The sequence below is a fragment of the Ptychodera flava genome, chromosome 3 (genome assembly GCF_041260155.1).
Source record: "Ptychodera flava strain L36383 chromosome 3, AS_Pfla_20210202, whole genome shotgun sequence".
NCBI lineage: Eukaryota > Metazoa > Hemichordata > Enteropneusta > Ptychoderidae > Ptychodera > Ptychodera flava.
This window is the reverse complement of record NC_091930.1, coordinates 20,914,462-20,937,684: the sequence shown is the minus strand read 5'-3', so window position 1 is coordinate 20,937,684 and position 23,223 is coordinate 20,914,462. Positions and strand designations below refer to the sequence as shown.

At 39.8% G+C, this 23,223-nt stretch overlaps 2 protein-coding genes and 1 long non-coding RNA gene across 3 annotated transcripts; 1 reads left to right on the top strand and 2 right to left on the bottom strand.

Annotated features, from left to right (window-relative positions):
• The first annotated feature begins 1,167 nt into the window (after nt 1-1,167).
• LOC139125332 (zinc finger protein 423-like) lies at nt 1,168-5,989 on the top strand. The gene is made up of 2 exons (XM_070691429.1): nt 1,168-1,251; nt 4,472-5,989. Exon 2 carries the CDS (start codon nt 4,514-4,516, stop codon nt 5,945-5,947), a length of 1,434 nt encoding a protein of 477 aa, XP_070547530.1. The 5' UTR covers nt 1,168-1,251; nt 4,472-4,513; the 3' UTR covers nt 5,948-5,989.
• Nucleotides 5,990-9,191: 3,202 nt separating this feature from the next.
• LOC139129724 (uncharacterized) lies at nt 9,192-14,669 on the bottom strand. Its single transcript, XR_011551656.1, has 3 exons — nt 14,466-14,669; nt 9,824-9,888; nt 9,192-9,513 (listed from the first exon to the last, which is right to left on the bottom strand). It is a non-coding gene; the product is annotated as an uncharacterized lncRNA (long non-coding RNA).
• Nucleotides 14,670-21,437: 6,768 nt separating this feature from the next.
• LOC139128193 (uncharacterized) lies at nt 21,438-22,508 on the bottom strand. Its single transcript, XM_070694030.1, has one exon. It carries the CDS (start codon nt 22,506-22,508, stop codon nt 21,438-21,440), a length of 1,071 nt encoding a protein of 356 aa, XP_070550131.1.
• Between the last annotated feature and the right edge of the window lie 715 nt (nt 22,509-23,223).

Here is a 23,223-nt window from a genome sequence, read left to right as displayed (position 1 = left end):
ACCAATTAAATCTCATACAGAACCTTCCATTGTCTTTTAGCTCAGACAATGATCACAATTTGTGGTATTTGCTGTCTGAGTTTTTATTGCATTCAAAACTAACAAATTATTACAAAGATAAAACAATGAAAAATAGATAAAAAAACATAATAAATGAAACGATACATCAACAAATCAATAAATTAACAAATAAACAAACACATCAATAACAATAAATAAATAAATAAATAAATAAATAAATAAATAAATAAATAAATTACTAAAAGATCTGTCGACTGATATTGTCAGAGAGTTTTATTTTTCTCTCAAGCCACTGGAGGATCAAATTAAATTTCTCCTTTACTCGACAACTTTTTTTCCATAGATTCTCCATCTCACAAATATCGAATGATTCTCAGTGCGTTGCCCGATGCTTTGAGCACAATATCTTCACTTTCGCATTGGCTTTTTCTAGGATGGGCGGGGGCATGACGTGTAGGGTTTATAGGGAGGGGATAAGAAGAAGATAAGGAGAGAAGATAAGATAAGAAGAAAAAAATATTGATTTGCTTTACATGGAAGCGTACAATCAATAAGGAAATAAAAATACGACAAATCTAATGCAGCAAAGTCCATGACGTTACCCTGTGATATCAATTCAGCAGTTGACGGAAATGGGTCAGTGACAACATAACTCACTAACCGAGGGAAATTGTGTATTGCAAAGTACAGGTCAACAATTCAACTCAAAAAGCCTACTAAAACAACCGGCAAATTGTTCACCGTGAAGGAGATAAATATGTAAAAACTGCAATAAACCTCTAAAATAAGTTGTATAGTAATCATGACCTAAATGTAAACGCAATTATATGCAAATGAGGTTAGTAACAGTGTTCAGTGTATTTCAAACACTTCGCCGCTTGGCCGTGTAGAGAAAATTATTAGTTTGCCGTAATTATCGCTTTTGAAAAACCTGCCAGCCCGGGAAAATAACGAACAGAGACAAAAACACCAGTATTAAAGATAAGCTCATTTTTTCTTGGTTTCTTTTGGAAAAATAATATTTTCATTTGTTAACATCGACTTTGTTTTTTTTTAAATTTTCTCTGAAAACCTACCAGCACGCGGACGGCAAACAAAGACTTTTATTTAAAATGTCTGAACGCGACGGAGTTTCTGAAGCTTCCCGATCAAAGGTGACCGGTGGCCAGCCGATGGGCGTAATCGCTGCCTTCTGTAATTTTTAAAGTCTCACTTCTTGCTGGAGTAAAGGTAAGCCACGAATTACTGACATACACGGCAGTGTTTTGAATCAGACTGGACAAAACATAACCTTACACGTACGTGTAATCACTAGAACAGCCTGTTTTTCTATCAAGTTGTGTGGATTTGGGGTTTGTCGAGCGAGGCCTAAAACCTTTTAAAGTCACGGCAGAATAACAGTAATATATTGGAATGTTGGTCATTCTTCGACTGGTTTAAACTTATTATTGGCATCGGTGATTCATCGCAACGGTAAAATAGCCAACGGTGATCATTATGAATTCTTGAAGTGCGAGCATGCGATTTTCCTTTGCACGGAAGCAGACATTGATTTTAAGCAAATTAGACTGACACACCAGGAAGTTAATTTTGTAGCCTGTACTATGTCTAATAGTGTGTCAGACAAGGCTTTAAGGTAGAACGCGCCTCGGGGACAGATATTCGGACTCTCAAACTTTTACAATTCTTTTCTGATATACCACTTGTTGGGGTTCATTTTAAAGCTCTTGGTGTTAAAAAAACTTTTCACCGGCTTAGTTTTTTTAGAAAATCCAAAATTTTATTTTTTTCTCCATAAAGTTAACAAAGGGATAGCGGGAATTTTGAAGTTTAAACATCCGTCTAAGATTTTCTAGTACTAACATTTGCATTTGTGATTTTTATTCTTGATTTAGTAAGAGGATGGCTGAAGTTTAAGTCTTTCACTTTCGAGGTGCATACTACTATTATTTGGTTTATACGTAGCTGGTGTCATTAAGCATAATTATGTACAGCTCGTTGTCTCGAAGTTATCCATCACACGCGTCAAGGAACGTGGAACTTTTGGTATAGAGTATAGGAGTTTTTTAAGACTACACCCCCAGGTCATTGCCTTGTTACCGTTCGCTGGAACCAGCGCTGAGACAAAACTAATAAAATGTAATTATAACACAATGATAGCCCGCGAAGACAAGTTTGGGCGCAGCTGTGTGCAGTAACCTTTGAACACACTGGCTATCAGGGTCATAAAGTCCAAATAGTTAAGTGGACGTGTCGCTTTATTGACTTCAAATACTTTAGGAGTTTGATAAACAATGTCGGCAGTAGATAAGGCCACCCGTAGTTTCCCTGCAGTCATACGTCCCATAACATGAACTTAAGCTTTTTGACAGAAAGTGAGAGAGAGATTGTTGCCTGCAGACTTACATTTATTTAGTTCATCCGTGTCAGTTACTACTTGCGCATCAAATAGATGTTGAACTTCGATTTGTCCAATTAATCGCACGGTGGCCGCACAAATTACAATAATGTAATGCCCGTGCTCATCATACATAATATGGGGCCGCGGGATTCACGTTCACTTGAAATAATACCTGACTATAACTAGCATTTTTCATCCATAAACGATTTTATCCCTGAGACTTTGAAATCGTAAATCACAACCGGCGAATAAATCAGTTCCTTCAGTCACATTGACGTCCGTGAATAATAGAAGTGTAAACAAGTGAACTAGGAGGTGTGGTAGGCAGTTTCCAGATTTATGTTGTTGTTATTTCTGTCGTACCTTTTCGCGAGTTCGGACCTGGGAACACGTATGCAAGGCTATTGCATCAAGTAGCAACTTTTCATACGTATCAAGGGTTCAACATATTATTTTCTTCCGAGGTGATGTGCGCCTGAAAGGTGAAGGCTTAAATCTTTGCTCAGACCTTCTTCAAGAAAACTTTCAATCATTATTTTTCACAATCAAGAATAAAAATCAAGAGTCATTGTGCAAAGTTTGGAAGCAGGGAAACAAATTGTCTAACATTTGCCGATATTTTGAAATCAAAAATGGCCGCCATCTCTGTGTTAACACAATGGAGAAAAAATTCGATTTTAGCAAAAAAGACGGTGAGAGAACTTTTCGTACTCTAAGAACTTTAAAATGAGTCCCCACAAATGGTACACCAGAACAAAAAATTGAGCGCACGAATATCTGTCCCTGGTGTATTCTAACTTAACCAGGTATTTCTACTTTGTTATGTCGTCGAACAGGCTAGAGTTTCAACCTGACAAAACGACCGATCTACTCATACCGAACTCTGTGCCGTGGCGAACATCTTACTTTCCAGCTATGCATGTTTAGCTCCACTCTCAGCGACGCGGAACTTAACAAATAGGCTGATTGTCCGTCGTCATCCGTAACGCGTCCGCCCGCCCGTCATCCTAACAGTTGCCTTCTCTCTGAAACCGCATGTCCGATTGCTTGATTTGATGTGCAGTTCACTTGGGATAACCTCAGTTGAGATTGTTCAAATTGTTGTGAAATTTGCTTGTTTTTTAGGGAAATGATTGTCAGTTTTCGCCAAAAAATCTTTTAAAATCTTCTTCACAACTACAGGTCAGATAGCTTTGATATTTAGATATAGAGCCATAAGAATGACATATTTAAAATCTGTTCAAACTGTGTAGAAATATGCAAATTTCTATTAAAAGGGCATTTTTGTCATTTTTGGTCAAACATTTTTTTCACTGAAATCGCTTGTTTGACACCTTTGATATTTGGTATACAGGTTACTACAGATGAACTAAATGTGATATATTGATATTATGATGAAATCTGCAATTTTTGTCATTGTTGGTCAAAAAATGTATTTCTCAAAAAAAACTACTCGTCTGATAGCTTTCGTTGACATGTTGTTAGGGATGATCTTAATGTGATATGTTCAAATTATAATGAAGTCTTCGGTTGTGTATATTTGCCATTTTTGTCAGGCCACTGAATTGAGCTATCAAAGATTTCCACCGTCTTCATCAACACATATATCACAAATAGTCATTCTCTACATAATACAGCGGTGCTGTATCAGCCATTAGGTTGCTTGTTTTTCTTAGTATATTTTTGCATCAATTTGTGAACAAGTTCTGATAATTGAGCTGCTTTTCTGAACGATATCGCTTTTTAGTCAGTAACTGATCATCGAACGAAAGACTATTAAAGGTATAGTGTCATCTGTTCCAATTTTGCGACAGTTACCATAGAAAGAGAAAATCTAACCATCACGGGTTTTAAGCGGGTGGCCGCTTTTTAAAAACAGCGCCCTCACATGGGCATTTTGAATACCAAGTAACGCCCCTTTGACCATGTATGGGCATATTTAGATTACAGGTGACAGTATACCTTTAATTCTATACCTTTTGCACTATTGTCAGGTTTATAAGGTGACACTTTCTGTTTTTCTTTTCATTCTACTTTATTTCTATATAGCCAGTCGTCTTGTCAGCTGTCTTGAAGATTTTATTTGTAAATATGGATTCTGTTGAAGTTTGTGAAGAAATCTATGAAGCCCTTTTGCAGTGCGCTATTTGTCAGAGCCGCCTGACGCAACCAAAAGTACTGCCGCACTGCTCTCATGTCTTCTGTCGAGAATGTCTGGAAAGTATGCTCCGAGCATCGTCTGGTATATTGTTGTGTCCTACCTGCAGAGCCGACAATACTTCAGCTGTAAGGCGCCGCGGAGTCAACAGCCTTGTGGACGGCCATTTTATAAACAAGCTTGAAGAAATAGTCAACAGGCATCGGAATGGGTCTGGCAATGCGCAGCAGCGTATTCTGTTTAGCTCGACTCGCCATGGCTCAACGCCCGAGGGTCTAGCTGGCGCAAGCGACATTCGTTCAGCGGGACAGGGATTTAACAGACAAATTCCATCGCAGTATGAGTGCCCAGTGTGTTCTATGCAATTCCACGACCTGGATTTGCTTCAGTCCCATGCTGAAATGTGCACAGATGATCAATACAATTGGTTCTTCACTTGCCCAAACTGTGGTAACATGTACCCTAACGATATATTCGCAATCCAGGCTCATCTAGTCGGGTGTATGCCAGATGTATCAATAATAGGAGATGCGGACCCCCAGTACCGAGTACGAGCAGATGCACGAGACCGTCATAGGATGAATGACCATGACTGGTTCATGTACATGTGTCCTAGCTGTGATGCCACCTACGACGACATGGCCTCGATGGAAGCCCACGTGGCCATCCATCACAGACAAGAATCACTCGCTCAACGCCAAACGTCCAGGGAAGGCGAAGCCGGACGTTCGCCTTCAATACAGGGATCCCTCCACTCAAGTCATGCTACTGTGAGCTACCTTGCGAGTGCATCTCAGATCCAACAAAGGAGTGAAAATGCGACGTCAGATTCCAACAGTCACCTGTATGGTTCAATCTTTAGATCAGGATCTCTTGAGCGAGGAGATGCGCGAGAGCGCCACAGGGAGAATGGCCTTGAGTGGTGCATGTACATGTGTCCTAGCTGTGATGCCACCTACAACGACATGGCCTCAATGGAAGACCACGTGGCCATCCATCACAGGCAAGAATCACTTGCTCAGCGCCAAACGTCTTGGGAAGGCCAAGCCGGTCGTTCACCTTCGATACACGGATCCCTCAACGCAAGCGATGCCGCTGTGAACAACCTTGCAGGTACATCTCAGATTGAACAAAGGAGAGGCAATGTCCAATCGACATCAGATTCACCCAGTCATCTATCTGGTCCAATCAGTCGCACAGGATCTCTTGAGGCCAGTGACATCAACCTTGAATTTGGCCAAGGCCACTATAGACCCGCTGAACCATCTTTTTCGCGTCGCACTCTACAAAATGGGCAAGGGCCGACGTCGACTTCTCGTTTTGAATCAGAGTGGACACAAAGATTCGAAAAATGTATCATATTGTGAAGGAAATGCACGTTAAGCACAGGCGCTCCTTAGCTGGGTAGTCTGCTAAGTAGATCGATTTTCGGATCGATCTATTGATCCCGTAGTCGATATGCCCGCCACTGCAACCTAGTGAGTATTTAGGTTGCAGTGGCGGGCATATCGACTACGGGATCAATAGATCGATCCGAAAATCGATCTACTTAGCAGACTACCCAGCTAAGGAGCGCCTGTGACGTTAAGATATCTACCGCCATCTGTTCAGTCATCTTCAAATACCTAATGCAACTTCGCCAGGAGAGGGCGTTTTTTCTGCAAAGACTCTCTCTTCTCAGGCAGACTATGCTATGCCGACCTATAAACCAAGCCTTGTAGACGGGAAGATGTACTTTAGTGTGACATATCTTCCAAATTTGACAGTGACCGGAACTACTTACAGCATAACGTAGGGATGTTCACATGAACACACAACCAAGAAGACAGAACTTAGTCTGGTTCCCTGACCCATTTCCCCGGTAGAGGGCGTGGGGAAATATAGGGTCAGGTACCGGGTAGCCATCTTGAACCTGTAGACCAGTACGCGCGCACTCGGAGTATGTCATGTGGTTGCAAGCCTGTCACACGAGTACCAGTAGGACGTTCGCCCTCTATGGTCACCTCTCTCGTCCGAACATGTTATGCAGAGTTGCATTGAACTTACAAGTATTACTGGTGAGACGGCGTGTGTTTTGCCTGAAAAATTTCAATAATTTTTCTGTTTTGGTAGAGCAATTGGGTGTGAATTTATTAGAATCTTTTTTTTTCTCTGATGGTGAAACAAGACAGGAACAACAGTGACACAGGATCATGTTTTACTTTCCAAGATTTTATTCATTTCAACAATTCAAGATTACAACAAGTAACAACACAATTTTACATAATCAAACTTTCTAAGGTTAACAAAGGATGAAGAGTGAATAAAATTAACGTTTTCCTGTGGTAAAAATCTTACTTAGGGAGTTGTAATTATTTACGACCTGGGGGGAGTCTGGGGAATTTCATAGTATTCTGAAATTTCAAGTAAACCCCATGCCAACCCAAATGCATTTGAGTAACCCAGTCTCTAACACAGAAATTTTGACTGATCCCTCCCCTCCCCCCCCACTTAGACCAGTTAAATACCAAGACATGTATTTGTAACATTTACAAAACTACAGCAATAGTACAGACCTTCATATCCTGCTGGAATATCATCGGTTACCTCATGACAGTTGAAAAAGATGTGACCGGCAAAAGAAAATTCAAAGTCACAATAAAATGTAGATACAAGAGCTCATGCTGTAACCACTATCCAACCATATAGTATTGTTTACCATACAGTATTGTTTATTTTGGATGGGTATCATGACAAGGTTTCCGCTAAGATATCTGACAGGGCAGAATTTGAAAGTACAGGAGAACAGTCAGGAGGCTGGGGGGTGGGGCAGTGTCAGAGGAGTTGTACCCTCTCGTGTTGAAAATTTGAGAGATTGATGTGTGCAATAATGCAGTCTGGTGCAATATGAGAGATGTTATCAATTTGTGTAAAACTGTTAGAACACCCAACAGGGGAAAAGTGTGAGAGGCGTGTCCCCTCTGCCACGTCGGAAATTTTGAGAAATTTATGAGTTCAATGATGCAGTCTGGTGCAATATTAGGTGTTTTCTATTTGTTTTTACTAAGTAAAACTGTCAGAACACCCCAGGGGGAGAGGAAGTGACAGGGGGTGGCATTAAGAATTTTGAGAAATTGATGAAATGGTGCAATCTGAGAGGTATTTCAATTCATTTTGTACCAAAAATTGAGCAACCCCCTTCTTCTTTCCAATTTTGAACAACCTCCTTGTAGCTTTCAATTTTTTGAGTGACTACCCTCACATTCCTCTGACCCCCCCCCCAGGCCCTTATGTTAAATTACTCTAAAAGACCCATAAAAATATTCTTGATAGCCTTTAATTTGTGAACAACATGTACAGTAAAAGCGGTCAACTTTGATGCAGTCTTGCTGATTCATTTTATGAGTTTGAACTCACAATATCTACATTACTAATTCGTACTAGCTTAGCAGTCATTAAAACCCCTACAAATAGGCGTTTCAACTAGCAGCGGCCTGGTATCTCATGTAGCTGTACTGTGATAATGTTCAAGAGAATCCATAGGATAGCTAGGTGTGTGCCTCAATCAGGCAAAACAACAGTTAGCAATAATAACACAATAATAAATATCAATTTCTGCAAGTCATTTAAAAATATACCACCAAGGGCACAGTATTGCTCCTATCTGACAAACAAAAAGAGGTATTCCTATTTCCACTTATTCACTCAAAATACTATTGTGTTTGCAAAGAGTTTGAACTTTCAATTTTCATGGGCAGAATTCCGTTTAACAGCCACTTTTCAATTTTGTAGATCAACAATAAAAATTTGATGGTCCTTGCTTGAAATGTTAAGATTTACTCAGAGTTAAGTTATACACAAGTTTGTTTGTGTAAGTAAGTTTGTGTAGTGAAGTTACCTGATATTATCATTCATCACTCATCTATTCAATATACACATGATTTCACTCGGCTGCCTTCATCTTTGTGAAGATTTACTTAATTAAGTGATACCATGACAGGTTTTTTTGTTTATGTAACATAATGATTGGAACTGATACAAATAAACTGGAGTCTGTTTTATTGGTATGGTGCATCTTGCCATATACCTTCTTGTGGATTGAAATCCCTCATCAGTGTATGGGGTTTCCTCCATGAAATATTTGCTAAAGTTGATCCACTACATAAAACATAAGCTCACAACTTTTTTCTAGATCATATTTCACTACAAATTGGCATCAAATAAAACTACATATTTTCAGTGTCTTCAAAATTGATTTACAAGGTATTCCGGGTTGGAATAGGTCATTCAAGCTTGCGGACTAATATATTGGCTCCAAAAACAAAAAATCATTGGTTCCCCCAGTTTGAAAAATGATTTGGCTTAGGTAGTCTCCAGGGATTTTTATAAGAAAATGCAAAGCTATCAGATAAACACCAATGAGACAAAAGCACTTTTTGACCGAAATTGACAAAAATTGCTCCAAAAATACAAAATTTTGCATTTTCTCACTGTATAAAAATATCTGACTTAAGTCATCCTAAGGACCTGTATACTGAATATCAAAAAGTCTGACAAGGAGTCTGAAAAAAGATTGCGTTGAAACAAGAAAAAAACAAAAAACAATGACAAAAATATCCAAAATCAAAGTTGCATATCTTGGCACGATTTTACAAAATCTTATTGCTGCCATCCTAAGGGACATGTATAATCAATATTAATGTGTCTGACCAGAACTTTTGAATGATATTTTTGGTTAAATATGACAATAATTGCCTTAAAATTTAAGTTTTAAAATATTTCATAACAATATGAACAAATGTCAATAAGGTTATCCCTGCAGAACAGTATCTTTAGATTTCTGTGGCAATACTAGAGTTTATTTGCTTCTTCAAGCATAACCATTCTTTTCCTTGACATAAGGTAAACTTCAGCCTCCTCCAACAACACAATTGTGATGTACTCTACAACAAACCTGAGTGAGAAAAATAGAAATATAGATATACTATAATACATTTTTGTATATTAAAATGCTATGCTGACAAGCTAAATATTGATTTTCTTAGCAATCTTTTTGTAGTAAAATAAACAACTTACAGTGGACAAATATAAATAATGAAAATAATATCAAAAGTAAGCATTACAGGCCCTCTAAATTTTTGAGAGTTGTAATATAATAACTTACACAATTATCCCAAAACCATTCACAGGATACAGCTCAAGTTGTAACTACAAAATGGTACACCAATGTGAGTAGCAACATATGAACATAATACCCTACTTACATTGACGTTTCTTTCACATTCCTCTTCCATCTGTTGTTAAGGCAGTGTCATATCATTCAAAGATACTGTCAAAACAAACAGAAATCCATTATTACATCAGAATGAATAAACACTGTTAACAGACGTTTCATATTAAAAAGTATTCTTTTTTTAATACTCTCTGTTTTCAACAGACATGCCATAAACCTTCAAAAGACACAGTTTATGTTTTACTTTGCATATAAAAATGATATTAGTCTTGCAATGGTTATGTATAAGTGGAGCTGACAACAGTTGCCCCAAATGGGCAGTGACACATATGATTTGAATAAAATATCACTTTTAACATGGTCGTCATTTCCTTCTTTTGGCAGGTTACATCTGAACATATTTTACAGTACATGATCCTCATACAAATTAAAATGCCTCTTATTCAAAATGTAAGAACTTTATTGCCAATCAAAAAAAGTTTTGTTTAACAACATTTACAGAAAATAATGTGAAAATTAAAGAAAGTTTGACCAAGTCAGTATGGAGTTAAATTGTTTGGAAATCTTGAAATTGGAAGAATAGTGAAGCCAGGAAATTGGGTGATTTGCAAACATTTGCAAAAATTAACACTTCTTTATCAAGCAACCTACAACTGCTTGACTGCCTTGAAGATGAACCCAAATAATAATATTTTAATCTTGGGTTAACAATTTCATTAAATTAAATGAATGTCTACAAAAAAGTGATTTTGGTGCAAAATACCCTGTGTTAGCAAGTTTTATACCACTGCAACGTCTCTGAGCAACCAGGTGACACATTCTGACTCAGCATGATCTAACAGCAGATTCCTGCATAAAATTTTGATTTGAAAACTTGAATCACTTTTTAATAGCATAAAAAGAGCAAAACCAAGGAGAAACTTAGATGACAAAGCCTTATAAGGGAAAGAGAGATGTACCACATGACTCCATGCAACCAGGTGACACATTGTGACTCAGCATGCTCCTAAAGCAGACGACTGCATAAAATTTTGATTTTGAATCACTTGTAATAGTATAAAAAGAGCAAAACCAATGAGAAAACTTAGCATTCACAGCCTTAGCACAGTAAGAGAGATGCACCAGAGTGTCCGTGCAACCAGGTGACACATGGTGACTCAGCATACTAAAAATGCAGTTCCTGCAAAAAATTTAGATTAGACAACTTAAATCAGTTGGCGATAGCATAGAAAGATGAAAACCACTGGGAAAACTTAGAAGTCACAGCCATAGCACACTAAGAGAGATGCGCCGGAGTGTCCGTGCAACCAGGTGACACATGGTGACTCAGCATACTAAAAATGCAGTTCCTGCAAAAAATTTAGATTAGACAACTTAAATCAGTTGGCGATAGCATAGAAAGATGAAAACCAATGAGAAAACTTAGAAGTCACAGCCTTAGCACAGTAAGAGAGATGCACCAGAGTGTCCGTGCAACCAGGTGACACATGGTGACTAGCATACTCCAAATGCAGATTCTGCAAAAAAATTTGATTAGACAACTTAATCAGTTGGCCATAGCATAGAAAGATGAAAACCAATGAGAAAACTTAGCATCCACAGCCTTAGCACACTAAGAGAGATGCGCCAGAATGTCCATGCAACCAGGTTACACATTGTGACTCAGGATACTCAAAATGCAGTTCCTGCAAATAATTTAATTAGACAACTTAAATCAATTAGTGATAGCATAGAAAGATGAAAACCAATGAGAAAACTTAGAAGTCACAGCCTTAGCACAGTAAGAGAGATGCACCAGAGCGTCCGTGCAACCAGTGGACACATGGTGACTAGCATACTCCAAATGCAGATTCTGCAAAAATTTGATTAGACAACTTAAATCAGTTGGCGATAGCACAGAAAGATGATAAACCACTGGAAAACTTAGAAGTCACAGCCATAGCACACTAAGAGAGATGCGCCGGAGTGTCCGTGCAACCAGGTGACACATGGTGACTCAGCATACTAAAAATGCAGTTCCTGCAAAAAATTTAGATTAGACAACTTAAATCAGTTGGCGATAGCATAGAAAGATGAAAACCAATGAGAAAACTTAGAAGTCACAGCCTTAGCACAGTAAGAGAGATGCGCCGGAGTGTCCGTGCAACCAGGTGACACATGGTGACTCAGCATACTAAAAATGCAGTTCCTGCAAAATATTTAGATTAGACAACTTAAATCAGTTGGCGATAGCATAGAAAGATGAAAACCAATGAGAAAACTTAGCATCCACAGCCTTAGCACACTAAGAGAGATGCACCAGAATGTCCATGCAACCAGGTTACACATTGTGACTCAGGATACTCAAAATGCAGTTCCTGCAATTAATTTAATTAGACAACTTAAATCAATTAGTGATAGCATAGAAAGATGAAAACCAATGAGAAAACTTAGAAGTCACAGCCTTAGCACAGTAAGAGAGATGCACCAGAGTGTCCGTGCAACCAGGTGACACATGGTGACTAGCATACTCCAAATGCAGATTCTGCAAAATATTTGATTAGACAACTTAAATCAGTTGGCGATAGCATAGAAAGATGAAAACCACTGGGAAAACTTAGAAGTCACAGCCATAGCACACTAAGAGAGATGCGCCGGAGTGTCCGTGCAACCAGGTGACACATGGTGACTCAGCATACTAAAAATGCAGTTCCTGCAAAAAATTTAGATTAGACAACTTAAATCAGTTGGCGATAGCATAGAAAGATGAAAACCAATGAGAAAACTTAGAAGTCACAGCCTTAGCACAGTAAGAGAGATGCGCCGGAGTGTCCGTGCAACCAGGTGACACATGGTGACTCAGCATACTAAAAATGCAGTTCCTGCAAAATATTTAGATTAGACAACTTAAATCAGTTGGCGATAGCATAGAAAGATGAAAACCAATGAGAAAACTTAGAAGTCACAGCCTTAGCACAGTAAGAGAGATGCACCAGAGTGTCCGTGCAACCAGGTGACACATGGTGACTCAGCATACTCCAAATGCAGATTCTGCAAAAAAAATTGATTAGACAACTTAAATCAGTTGGCGATAGCATAGAAAGATGAAAACCAATGAGAAAACTTAGCATCCACAGCCTTAGCACACTAAGAGAGATGCGCCAGAGTGTCCATGCAACCAGGTTACACATTGTGACTCAGCATACTCAAAATGCAGTTCCTGCAAATAATTTAATTAGACAACTTAAATCAATTAGTGATAGCATAGAAAGATGAAAACCAATGAGAAAACTTAGAAGTCACAGCCTTAGCACAGTAAGAGAGATGCACCAGAGTGTCCGTGCAACCAGGTGACACATGGTGACTAGCATACTCCAAATGCAGATTCTGCAAAAATATTTGATTAGACAACTTAAATTAGTTGGCGATAGCATAGAAAGATGATAAACCACTGGGAAAACTTAGAAGTCACAGCCATAGCACACTTAAGAAGAGAGATGCGCCGGAGTGTCCATGCAACCAGGTGACACATGGTGACTAGCATACTAAAAATGCAGTTCCTGCAAAATATTTAGATTAGACAACTTAAATCAGTTGGCGATAGCATAGAAAGATGAAAACCAATGAGAAAACTTAGAAGTCACAGCCTTAGCACAGTAAGAGAGATGCACCAGAGTGTCCGTGCAACCAGGTGACACATGGTGACTCAGCATACTAAAAATGCAGTTCCTGCAAAATATTTAGATTAGACAACTTAAATCAGTTGGCGATAGCATAGAAAGATGAAAACCAATGAGAAAACTTAGAAGTCACAGCCTTAGCACAGTAAGAGAGATGCACCAGAGTGTCCGTGCAACCAGGTGACACATGGTGACTAGCATACTCCAAATGCAGATTCTGCAAAAAAATTTGATTAGACAACTTAAATCAGTTGGCCATAGCATAGAAAGATGAAAACCAATGAGAAAACTTAGCATCCACAGCCTTAGCACACTAAGAGAGATGCGCCAGAGTGTCCATGCAACCAGGTTACACATTGTGACTCAGGATACTCAAAATGCAGTTCCTGCAAATAATTTAATTAGACAACTTAAATCAATTAGTGATAGCATAGAAAGATGAAAACCAATGAGAAAACTTAGAAGTCACAGCCTTAGCACAGTAAGAGAGATGCACCAGAGTGTCCGTGCAACCAGGTGACACATGGTGACTAGCATACTCCAAATGCAGATTCTGCAAAAATATTTGATTAGACAACTTAAATTAGTTGGCGATAGCATAGAAAGATGATAAACCACTGGGAAAACTTAGAAGTCACAGCCATAGCACACTAAGAGAGATGCGCCGGAGTGTCCGTGCAACCAGGTTTATAATGCTTTGAGCATTTTCGACCGTTGTTACTGAAGCAGTGCCATGAATACAAAAGCAAGCACAGTAGCTTTGTACTGCTTTGGACCATAACGATCAAACACTTAAGTGCTGAATCTGTCGAGGTCGATCATGATGACTGATGTATGTAGACACAGTCAGAGGCGAACTGTCATGTAGACCTGGTTTCGTCTGACCTCTGAATTTTAAAGACCCCTGAATTTTAAAACCGCCCGCATGCTAACACCAGAGATATATGAGAAATCGTATCCTTGTGTTGCAAGCCTACGATCAAGAATCGAACAGACTACTATACTTGTACTCACTTGCTTCGAAATGGCACAAATGAAAACGTGCTTTGACAACCAGAGCTAGCACAAGGTATCAAGAATGCAAGGAATTACCCATGCTTGGACTTTCAACTCTGATCTTTGACATCGAAACATAACCAAATATGGGTGTGTCATAGCCAACAACCACATGACATATTTACAACCAGATGACAGGACTCCCAAACGCGCGTACTCCCTCTATCCCTTGAACAGAATTTTGTTCAAGATGGCGGAGGTTAGTCACCTGACAGAACATGCTACAATAAATATGGCTGCTACCATGAAAACGCCGGTCAAAATTCGACTGGATCAGAATTATGTTCGAACACTGGTATCCGAACCAAAAACATTGGCACACGAGACGGGAAACATAAACTGAAAGGATTAATCCAGAAGTACGGGGAAATAGAGGTGATTGAAGGCTGGCTGTGATATCGCAGCAGTACTTGTGGCGTGTATCGAACGCGCTAGGGTCATTGAGGTCATCGCCGACTGTGGCGTGACTCCAATGACCATAACACGTTCGATACACGCCACAAGTACTGCTGCGATATCACAGCTAATTGAAAGCAAACTTTGTTGGAACTGTGAACGACGATTGATTTCGATGGATAGAATGGTGTCCGAATTTCGTGAAAAATGCTAGGCATCATGTCGACGTTCTAAAAGTATCAAGAGGTGTGCTAAATCACAGTGGCTAAATCATGGAGGTAAAAAGTCTTTCTTTCTATCTCCACGGCTTTGTAGTACAAACAAGAAGTTGGTGTCAAGTGAGCTTGAAAGTGCGAAACCCAAGAAACATGAGAAAAAGTTACAAGTGTTACTTTCATCCAATCACAGCTTGTTTTATTTTAACCCAATAGCGTCCATGTTTACATTAGCCGGTACCTGACCCTATATTTCCCCACGCCCTCTACCGGGGAAATGGGTCAGGAACCAGACTAGACAGAACTGGTTAAAAAACCTACAAAATGTCGTGTTATAAGTCATAATTAATGTTTATTTAACTTGTTTTGGTGATTGCATTTGCATATAGAAGCACCGGGACAAGTATACATGCCCCTTGAAGGGTAACTGTCATGTCAAAGGTGTGGTTTACAAGGCCAAGGTATCAACGGCGGACAACACGGTGGTCTCGCTGATAACACCTTCAAGACGCGCTTCGCTAATCACATGCAATCGTTCCGCGACGAATTAAAAATTATGGCACTGTACTTAGCTCTCATAATTTGTCTGGTCCTTAAACGAAAAGAACCACGTCTTTGAAATCTCCTGGACAATTATTGTCGAAAAATTTGGTTACTCTTACATAAGAAAATGATGCAATATTAATATCAGAAAAGCTACAGATTATCTATGCTGACAAATCTGCGCTGTTAAACAAACGCTCTGAGTTGGTTTCAAAATTTTAACACCACCTACAAATAGAATGGTACGTCCCAATCATGTATATGCGAGTGTAGAGCTAAGAATATGCAAGTGTAGAGCTAAGAATCCTTTCACTTCTGTCTAAAGATTGCAGGATGCATGAAACTTACGTAACAGATATTATTATCGTTCGAAAAATTACTTTTTTACATATAGTATGCTTTTTATTTACACCGAGCACTCAAATTTTGATACACATTTGCGAACGATTCATTGAATCAAAGTACGTCATGGGTCACGATAGCTATGGAAACGCAGCTATCTGTTGGCGGGTAGCGTGCGTCGCTATGCGGGTCATCAAAAGGTCAACCCGTTAGCTGTGAGGGTCATTAAAGGTATACAGTCACCTGTAATCTAAATATGCCCATATATAGTCAAAGGGGCGTTCTTTGGTATTCAAAATGCCCATGTGAGGGCGCTGTTTTTAAAAAGCGGCCACCCGCTTAAAATCTGTGATTGGTTAGATTTTCTCTTTCCATAGTAACTGTGGCAAAAATGGAACAGGTGACAGTATACCTTTAAGTACTTGTACAAACCTTTAATTTTCTTCTTTATGAGTATCTTCATCACGTCATGATGTTGTGTCATCTGATCAACCGGCCCTTATTATGCTATTAATCATTCTTTATTACAAAACACAAAACATACAACTTCAAAGGAAGTTGTCACACAAATCATTACTCTCTACCTGTTGTCAATGATTATCAGTATATATATAGATGTCATTAATTAGTTAATATTATAAATGCTTGCATAACGATTAGATTGATAATAGAAATCGGACTCTCTTGTTTTCTTTATACTCCATATTTGGAGAACCCTGTGAAACTGGAAAGTGTGCTTTTCATTCAAAAGCAGTGCCTTTATACATAGCTAAATTCATTATGCCGTGTTCTGTTCTGAAACTGTAATTATTACATGCCTCCCATATCGAACGTCGCGCGCTCCATAGGATTCAATGGTAACTCGTCGATGACGTAGCGGGCCGCATAGTCATCATTGGACTGAAAGTGAACCGGAACTATTTTCAACTTGACAACTTTTTGATGTAAAAGTGTTGAAATTCATGTTTTGCATAGGAAATCAGGTTTTTGGAAAAATTTTGCAGAAAAATTGATATACCGCATAACAGTAGTTTAAATATATCATTGCGCCATTCTATGATGAAAATCGTTCCATTTTTTAACGGTTTTTCGTCTAAAATGGAATTAAAGCATATGATTATGAGTTGCCAATAAACCTAAATATTTTGAGTGAGAGAGGCATGTAATAAAAACATTATAGCCCAAACAAGGGACTATGTACCCTCGGGGCAGGAGACAATTTGCCCTCCTTACGTCGGGCAAATGGTCACCTACCCTTGGGCACATAGTCCCATGTTTGGGCTATAATATATACTCTTTTAGCAAGTTTGACAGTCCCTTTATTCTTCACTGGGGGTTTGCACAAGTAGTAAGTCTCTCCGTTGTGTATGAACTGCGAATATAAATGCACAAGTAAGAAATTGGCACTGTTGACACTGCTAATATTTTCTTTTGAGAAATAGTTGTATTATTAAAGTGCTGTAGGCGACCATGATTATACCCGATTCACTACTTCCAGCTGGCGCGGTGAGTTATGGGAAATAAAATAGGGGTCACGGTGTCATTCGTGCCAAAGACGCTCTCAGCGTCCGTAGTTACAGAAGAGCGGCACCATCGTTTCGCGGCAACTTCAAACTTTGTGATGCAAATACAGCGAAAGAAAGCCAGCCGTGCAGAATGCCCAGTCGTGACGCCTGTAATTGTTGCAAGTTATTATGTCTACTAGTGGACGATCCAGTAAACAAATCAACATGAAAGGCGCCGCATGATTTCACTGTTTTTGGCAGTGAATGAGTAATTACACGTGGAAGTGGTCAGAGTAATTTTAATTGGGGGGTGGTCAGGTCATGTAAAATTTACAGATAATTTTCGTGAAAACGAACAACTTCAGTAATGAATAAAACCACTGTATTTCATTCAGTCAGTGAATAGTAGTAATATCAAGCCAAGTTTTGCAAAGTTATCAGTAAACTTCAGTCATCAGTCATTAAGTGTAAAGTTTAATATAGTCGCTGACAACCCCTCCACATTTTTCGGCATAGCCAATCAAAACTTTCTCACCGCGCTGCACGAGATGTATGGCGGGAAATAACCAGTTTTCCGTACGGTTCTCATCGAAGATGGCATACCAAATTCAAGTCTGATACCGTAACAAAATTCGGCAGTTCTACCTGAGTAAACAAGTCGGATATGCAGAGTTTTATTCATGTTTGCGATCCAACGTCCCATCGTTACATGTATGTGACGAAGACTTCCAAGTTCTGTACACAAACGATGAGGGATCACAGATAACTTTATCAGACAACGAGTTTGACATGAGTGACATGTACAGGTGCGCTGCTTCGGTGTCCAATGCTGAATATCTGAGGATAAAAATTGGAATCGTCGAGGGTTGTTCACCAGCCACAATTTGTGCCAAGAAAGGAAGTGAGGACAAAGGTGAGCATACAATGCAGCCAAAAAGACTCAGGTTCGATGAAACGCGGGTAAATGAAAGTGACGGAACGGCGGCTGAGACACAAGTTGAGTCCAACATTCCGGAAACAATCCCTGATTATGTCTCTCCTCAAGAATTTGACTAGCTGTGGGTCCATAGCTGTGGTGTTTTCAGACGGGATTCATGCCTTTTACGGGCTGGTTTTGACTTTTACGATTTTAACCCCGCCACCACAGCTATGGGATATTCAATAGACTAGCGTCCATGTTCCGCCGCAAGCACCCTTTGCGCAAGTTTGTTCGACGATATTTCGAAAAATTTTCCATCCAAATTACAAATTGCCAACACTCATCGACAGCTTGGTTATTAGGGACTCACCAGACCAGAAATCCGCTCAAAATTCACTGAAATATCGCCTTTTTTCTAAGTTTGCGCGACATGACTACACGGAGACCGCCATTTTGCTAGCGTAAAACTGTTGGTCGAGGATCCCTGCAGTACGTCACTACAGTGACGTAGCGGTGACCTCTCAACTTCTGAACACAAACTAACTTACGGCCAGCATCCGCGCGGCGCGCCACGAATAATCATAGATCCTAGGACTGAACTTTTTTCCCCCCAAGTAAAAGTTTGGTTTCAGTTTTGTGAGACTGGGAATGTCCATAAGACGAACGATGGTCATCGATATCACACGATGAATCTCTCAGTTTGTGTTTAGAAGTTGAGAGGTCACGGCCCTACGTCACTGTGTAGTGACGTACTGCAGGGATCCTCGACCAACAGTTTTACGCTAGCAAATGACGGTCTCCTTGTAGTCATGTCGCGCAAACTTAGAAAAAAGGCGATATTTCAGTGAATTTTGAGCGGATTTCTGGTCTGGTGAGTCCCTAATAACCAAGCTGTCGATGAGTGTTGGCAATTTGTAATTTGGATGGAAAATTTTTCGAAATATCGTCGAACAAACTTGCGCAAAGGGTGCTTGCGGCGGAACATGGACGCTAGTCTATGGAATATCCCATAGCTGTGGTGGCGGGGTTAAAATCGTAAAAGTCAAAACCAGCCCGTAAAAGGCATGAATCCCGTCTGAAAACACCACAGCTATGGACCCACAGCTAGATCTTGACATACAGCTTAAGACAAGAGAGATGGATGAGTTAAAGGTTGAATTAGAATGTGTACAGAAAGCTATCGACGCGATCATCAGACAGATATTCCTCAGGTTCAGAGAGATCCTACTCGAAGACGATGTGGACTGTGTCACATGCAATCAAACCATACACGTGATAAATGTCCGAACGGCCGTTGTGTATCAGCGAAAGTTTGCGGTGACATAAACCATAGAGATCATATTGATGAACGAACAGATTAAATAAGCTTGGAAAACAACGTGATGATTTACAAAACATATTGACAAAAAGTTGGCAGAGATTGACACGCGTAAGAAGTTATTTGACGCTGTAAACTCCAGTTTCGAACGGCAGATTGAGGCCAGTTTGATTAATTCAGACAAGAACCGCTACTTGGTGATGACGTCAATTGGAAGCCAACCTCGCCGCTACCTCTTAAACGAAGATATAAGCATCCTGAAAGCGCATTTTCACGGTAAGGTCCCAGAAAATCTTACGAAGGAGAAATGAAATTTCAGACGATTCTGCAAAGTTACCGTCAACGGCATCAGAAAAAGCAACACAATCCTATGCGACAGCTATCGGCAAAAAACACCAAATACAATGTTCGATTTCCAACATCGTCGCCCAGATTAGGAAACGATCCAGAAGATAGTACAATTGGGAAACCAACAGCAGAAACTGTATGTACAGAAACTCCACGCGACGAAGTGACACCGAATCGATCAACACCAATGCCCATTGCAGCTACTAATACTATGATGGCCTTTTAACCCTACCAACAATGGATGTATCCGCTGCCATATTATTACTACGGTGATACAACATCACTTTCCTCAACTCCAATACAACAGTTCTACTATCCCCATGTACCGGTAGCAACAGAGCAGCCACAGGCAAGCTCAGTGTTCACTCCAGATTGTCACCGTATGGATGCAAGTTTACCAGAAACCAACACGTTTGTTCCTTCTCTACCACCTGAGCAACAAGCACCACCGCAACCACCGCTGCCGCCGTGACAAGCTCCAACAATTATTTTCGTAAAGGCACTTCTTCAAGAAAATTAAACGTGCCGACGGGGAGCGCATATAATTACAAATGTACATTAATTGCTTCTTGGCATCATTGTCTGTTGAACTATGCATCTCTTTGAACTCGCTTATCATTCAATTTGGTTTGAAAAAATATATAATGTTCGTATTTGTTCAACGTTTGAGGACGTCAGTTTGGTGTTTCTTGTTTCTGAATCTTTTTTTTTCGTAAATGAGTTTATGCGAAAACATGTTTAGAGCATATTTGATCAAGAACGAACTCTTCAAGTTTTTTCTCCATCACGATTTACGGGAACTTATGTGGTTTGAACTTCAACTTCCTGGGTGGATTTTAATTTTTTTATAGATTTATCGTTCCATGCATTAAAATGGCATGAAAGTTTATGAATGCTTGTAGTAATTTATTTCCAGAGGTTTGTGCTCAGATATGTGTTCATCTTTCTGCTTGCGTGTCTGTGTGTGTAGTCTAGAGGGATCTGCAGAGACTTTGAACACTTTATGACAATAAAAATCAATGGAGAGACCAGTGGACGGACACGTAGATTTTCATAAAACTGTACAATGGACTCTGTATTGATTATTTTTAATTGTAGCAAATTTCTAAAATCGTTGAAATGTATCGTTAGAATACTTGAAAACAATCCAGAAAAACATGAAACCCCAATTACGTCAGTACAACGTTATTGCAAAATATCCCGGAATATACAAAAGTTCTGTTGATATTACGCATTGTCCTCGACACAGTGATTCATCTGTTGCTAGTCACAATGATTAATTAGAGAAAATAAAATCACGCGTATAGAGTGAAGTTCACTTGTTACTTCAATGATGATGGTCGCCTACAGATTTCGGATGTATCCGGTTGCTTGGAAATAGCCAGCTGTATCTGCTGGTGTGATATCGTGGATAGCGTCGTGTATGGCGAATGCCATGTTTTCATAGACAAGTGTTCTACGATCTGGCGCGAGCAGAGACTGTTTTATTTTGCTGAAGCAAAATTCAGCCGGGTTAAATTCTGGTGAGTACTTTGGGGTAAAAATATACTCTATTCCTTGTATGTTCAACCATTCAGCAAGTGTCATCGCCATATCACTATGATGAAACGGGGCATTGTCAATTACTAGGTAATCGCCAACTTGTAACGCCGGGTAACCATCTTGAGAAACAGTGTTAACACATTGCTCTATGAAGTTTGTGAACATGGCTGAATTCGAAGCACCATCAATTACCTGGCTGTGCACGACGCCGTTCAAACCTACCAGTAAATTGAGTGTCGAATTGGGTCTTTGATGGTAGCGAATGACTTCCACACAGCGATCTCCTCGAGGGCTGGTACCATACTTAGGATTACCAATGTTTGGAGTCTTGAATCCAGATTCATCCATAAACTTTAATCGATGTGGTTCGACTTCATGCAGCAAATCAATAAATGCTTGAGTGTACACTAAATTATCTTGGGTCAGTCGTTCTGTGGCAACTCTAGTGATCTTTTTACGTGTCCAATGTCCGCCAGAAAAATGTTTTCGTACGTAATTACTTATTGTCCGTACAGTTACTTGAGTTGGAGAAACTAAACTGAGCTCGTCACGCATTTCACCGTAGGTTGCTGATGGCCTTTGACGTTTCATAACTTCGAGGAAAGCTATGTCTTGATGCAATAGTGCCCTTTGATTCACGCGTCGCTGTTTGGCAGTGTAGTCACCTGTAGTGCAGTACCTCCACCATATCTTTCGGACACCGGAGTCAGACAGTCGATATTTTTCTCCGACTTGCTTCAGTGAACCCCTCGGTACAACACCGTTGGCTGAATTTGCACCAAGCCGTTGCAAATCGTCCACGATTACTTTGCAAATCTCTTCACTCAAAGCTTTACCGTTTTTGTACCTTCTTTGGCGAGCGTTTGTTTGCATGCTTGTTTATGAAGAGAGACAGTCTTAACAGCGTTTCCGTTACGATTTCAAAAGTTGCGTATGATTCTACGCTAGTGGGTTTTTATTGGGTACAATGTATAAAAAAGGCGTACGTTTAGAAGTACCAAGGAAGGGGCTAGTCGCCATGGAGGCTTGTAAAATTTTAGGCGAAGTTTATTGATGACTTTGCACAACTTTGCTGACTGACATACAGCACGGTCCCTCCAAAAAACCCGTGCATACATTAACTGTTGTGGAATTCTTTTCTAAAAAGCTGTTCATCTCAACAAAGAGGACCTTTAAAAGTCAAGTGACTCGACCACCCCCGATTAAAAATCGCCCTGACCACTTTCACGTGTAATTACTCAGTCACTGCCAAAACAGTGAAATCATGCGGCGCCTTTCATGTTGATTTGTTTACTGGATCGTCCACTAGTAGACATAATAACTTGCAACAATTACAGGCGTCACGACTAGGCATTCTGCACGGCTGGCTTTCTTTCGCTGTAAGTATCTTTCACTATTTATCAGTACGTGACAGCAAATCTCATGACATCAGATATATCGAACATAATTTCCCCTCTCAGAATACTTGCCTAGCGAAATTTATTTCCTTTGCACCGTGACATTTCAGATTGACGCCGCCTTCGTGTCGTCTGCTTTGTTTACATTCACTTTGGTAGCCGGCTACACCAATATACGGTACGCTCATTAC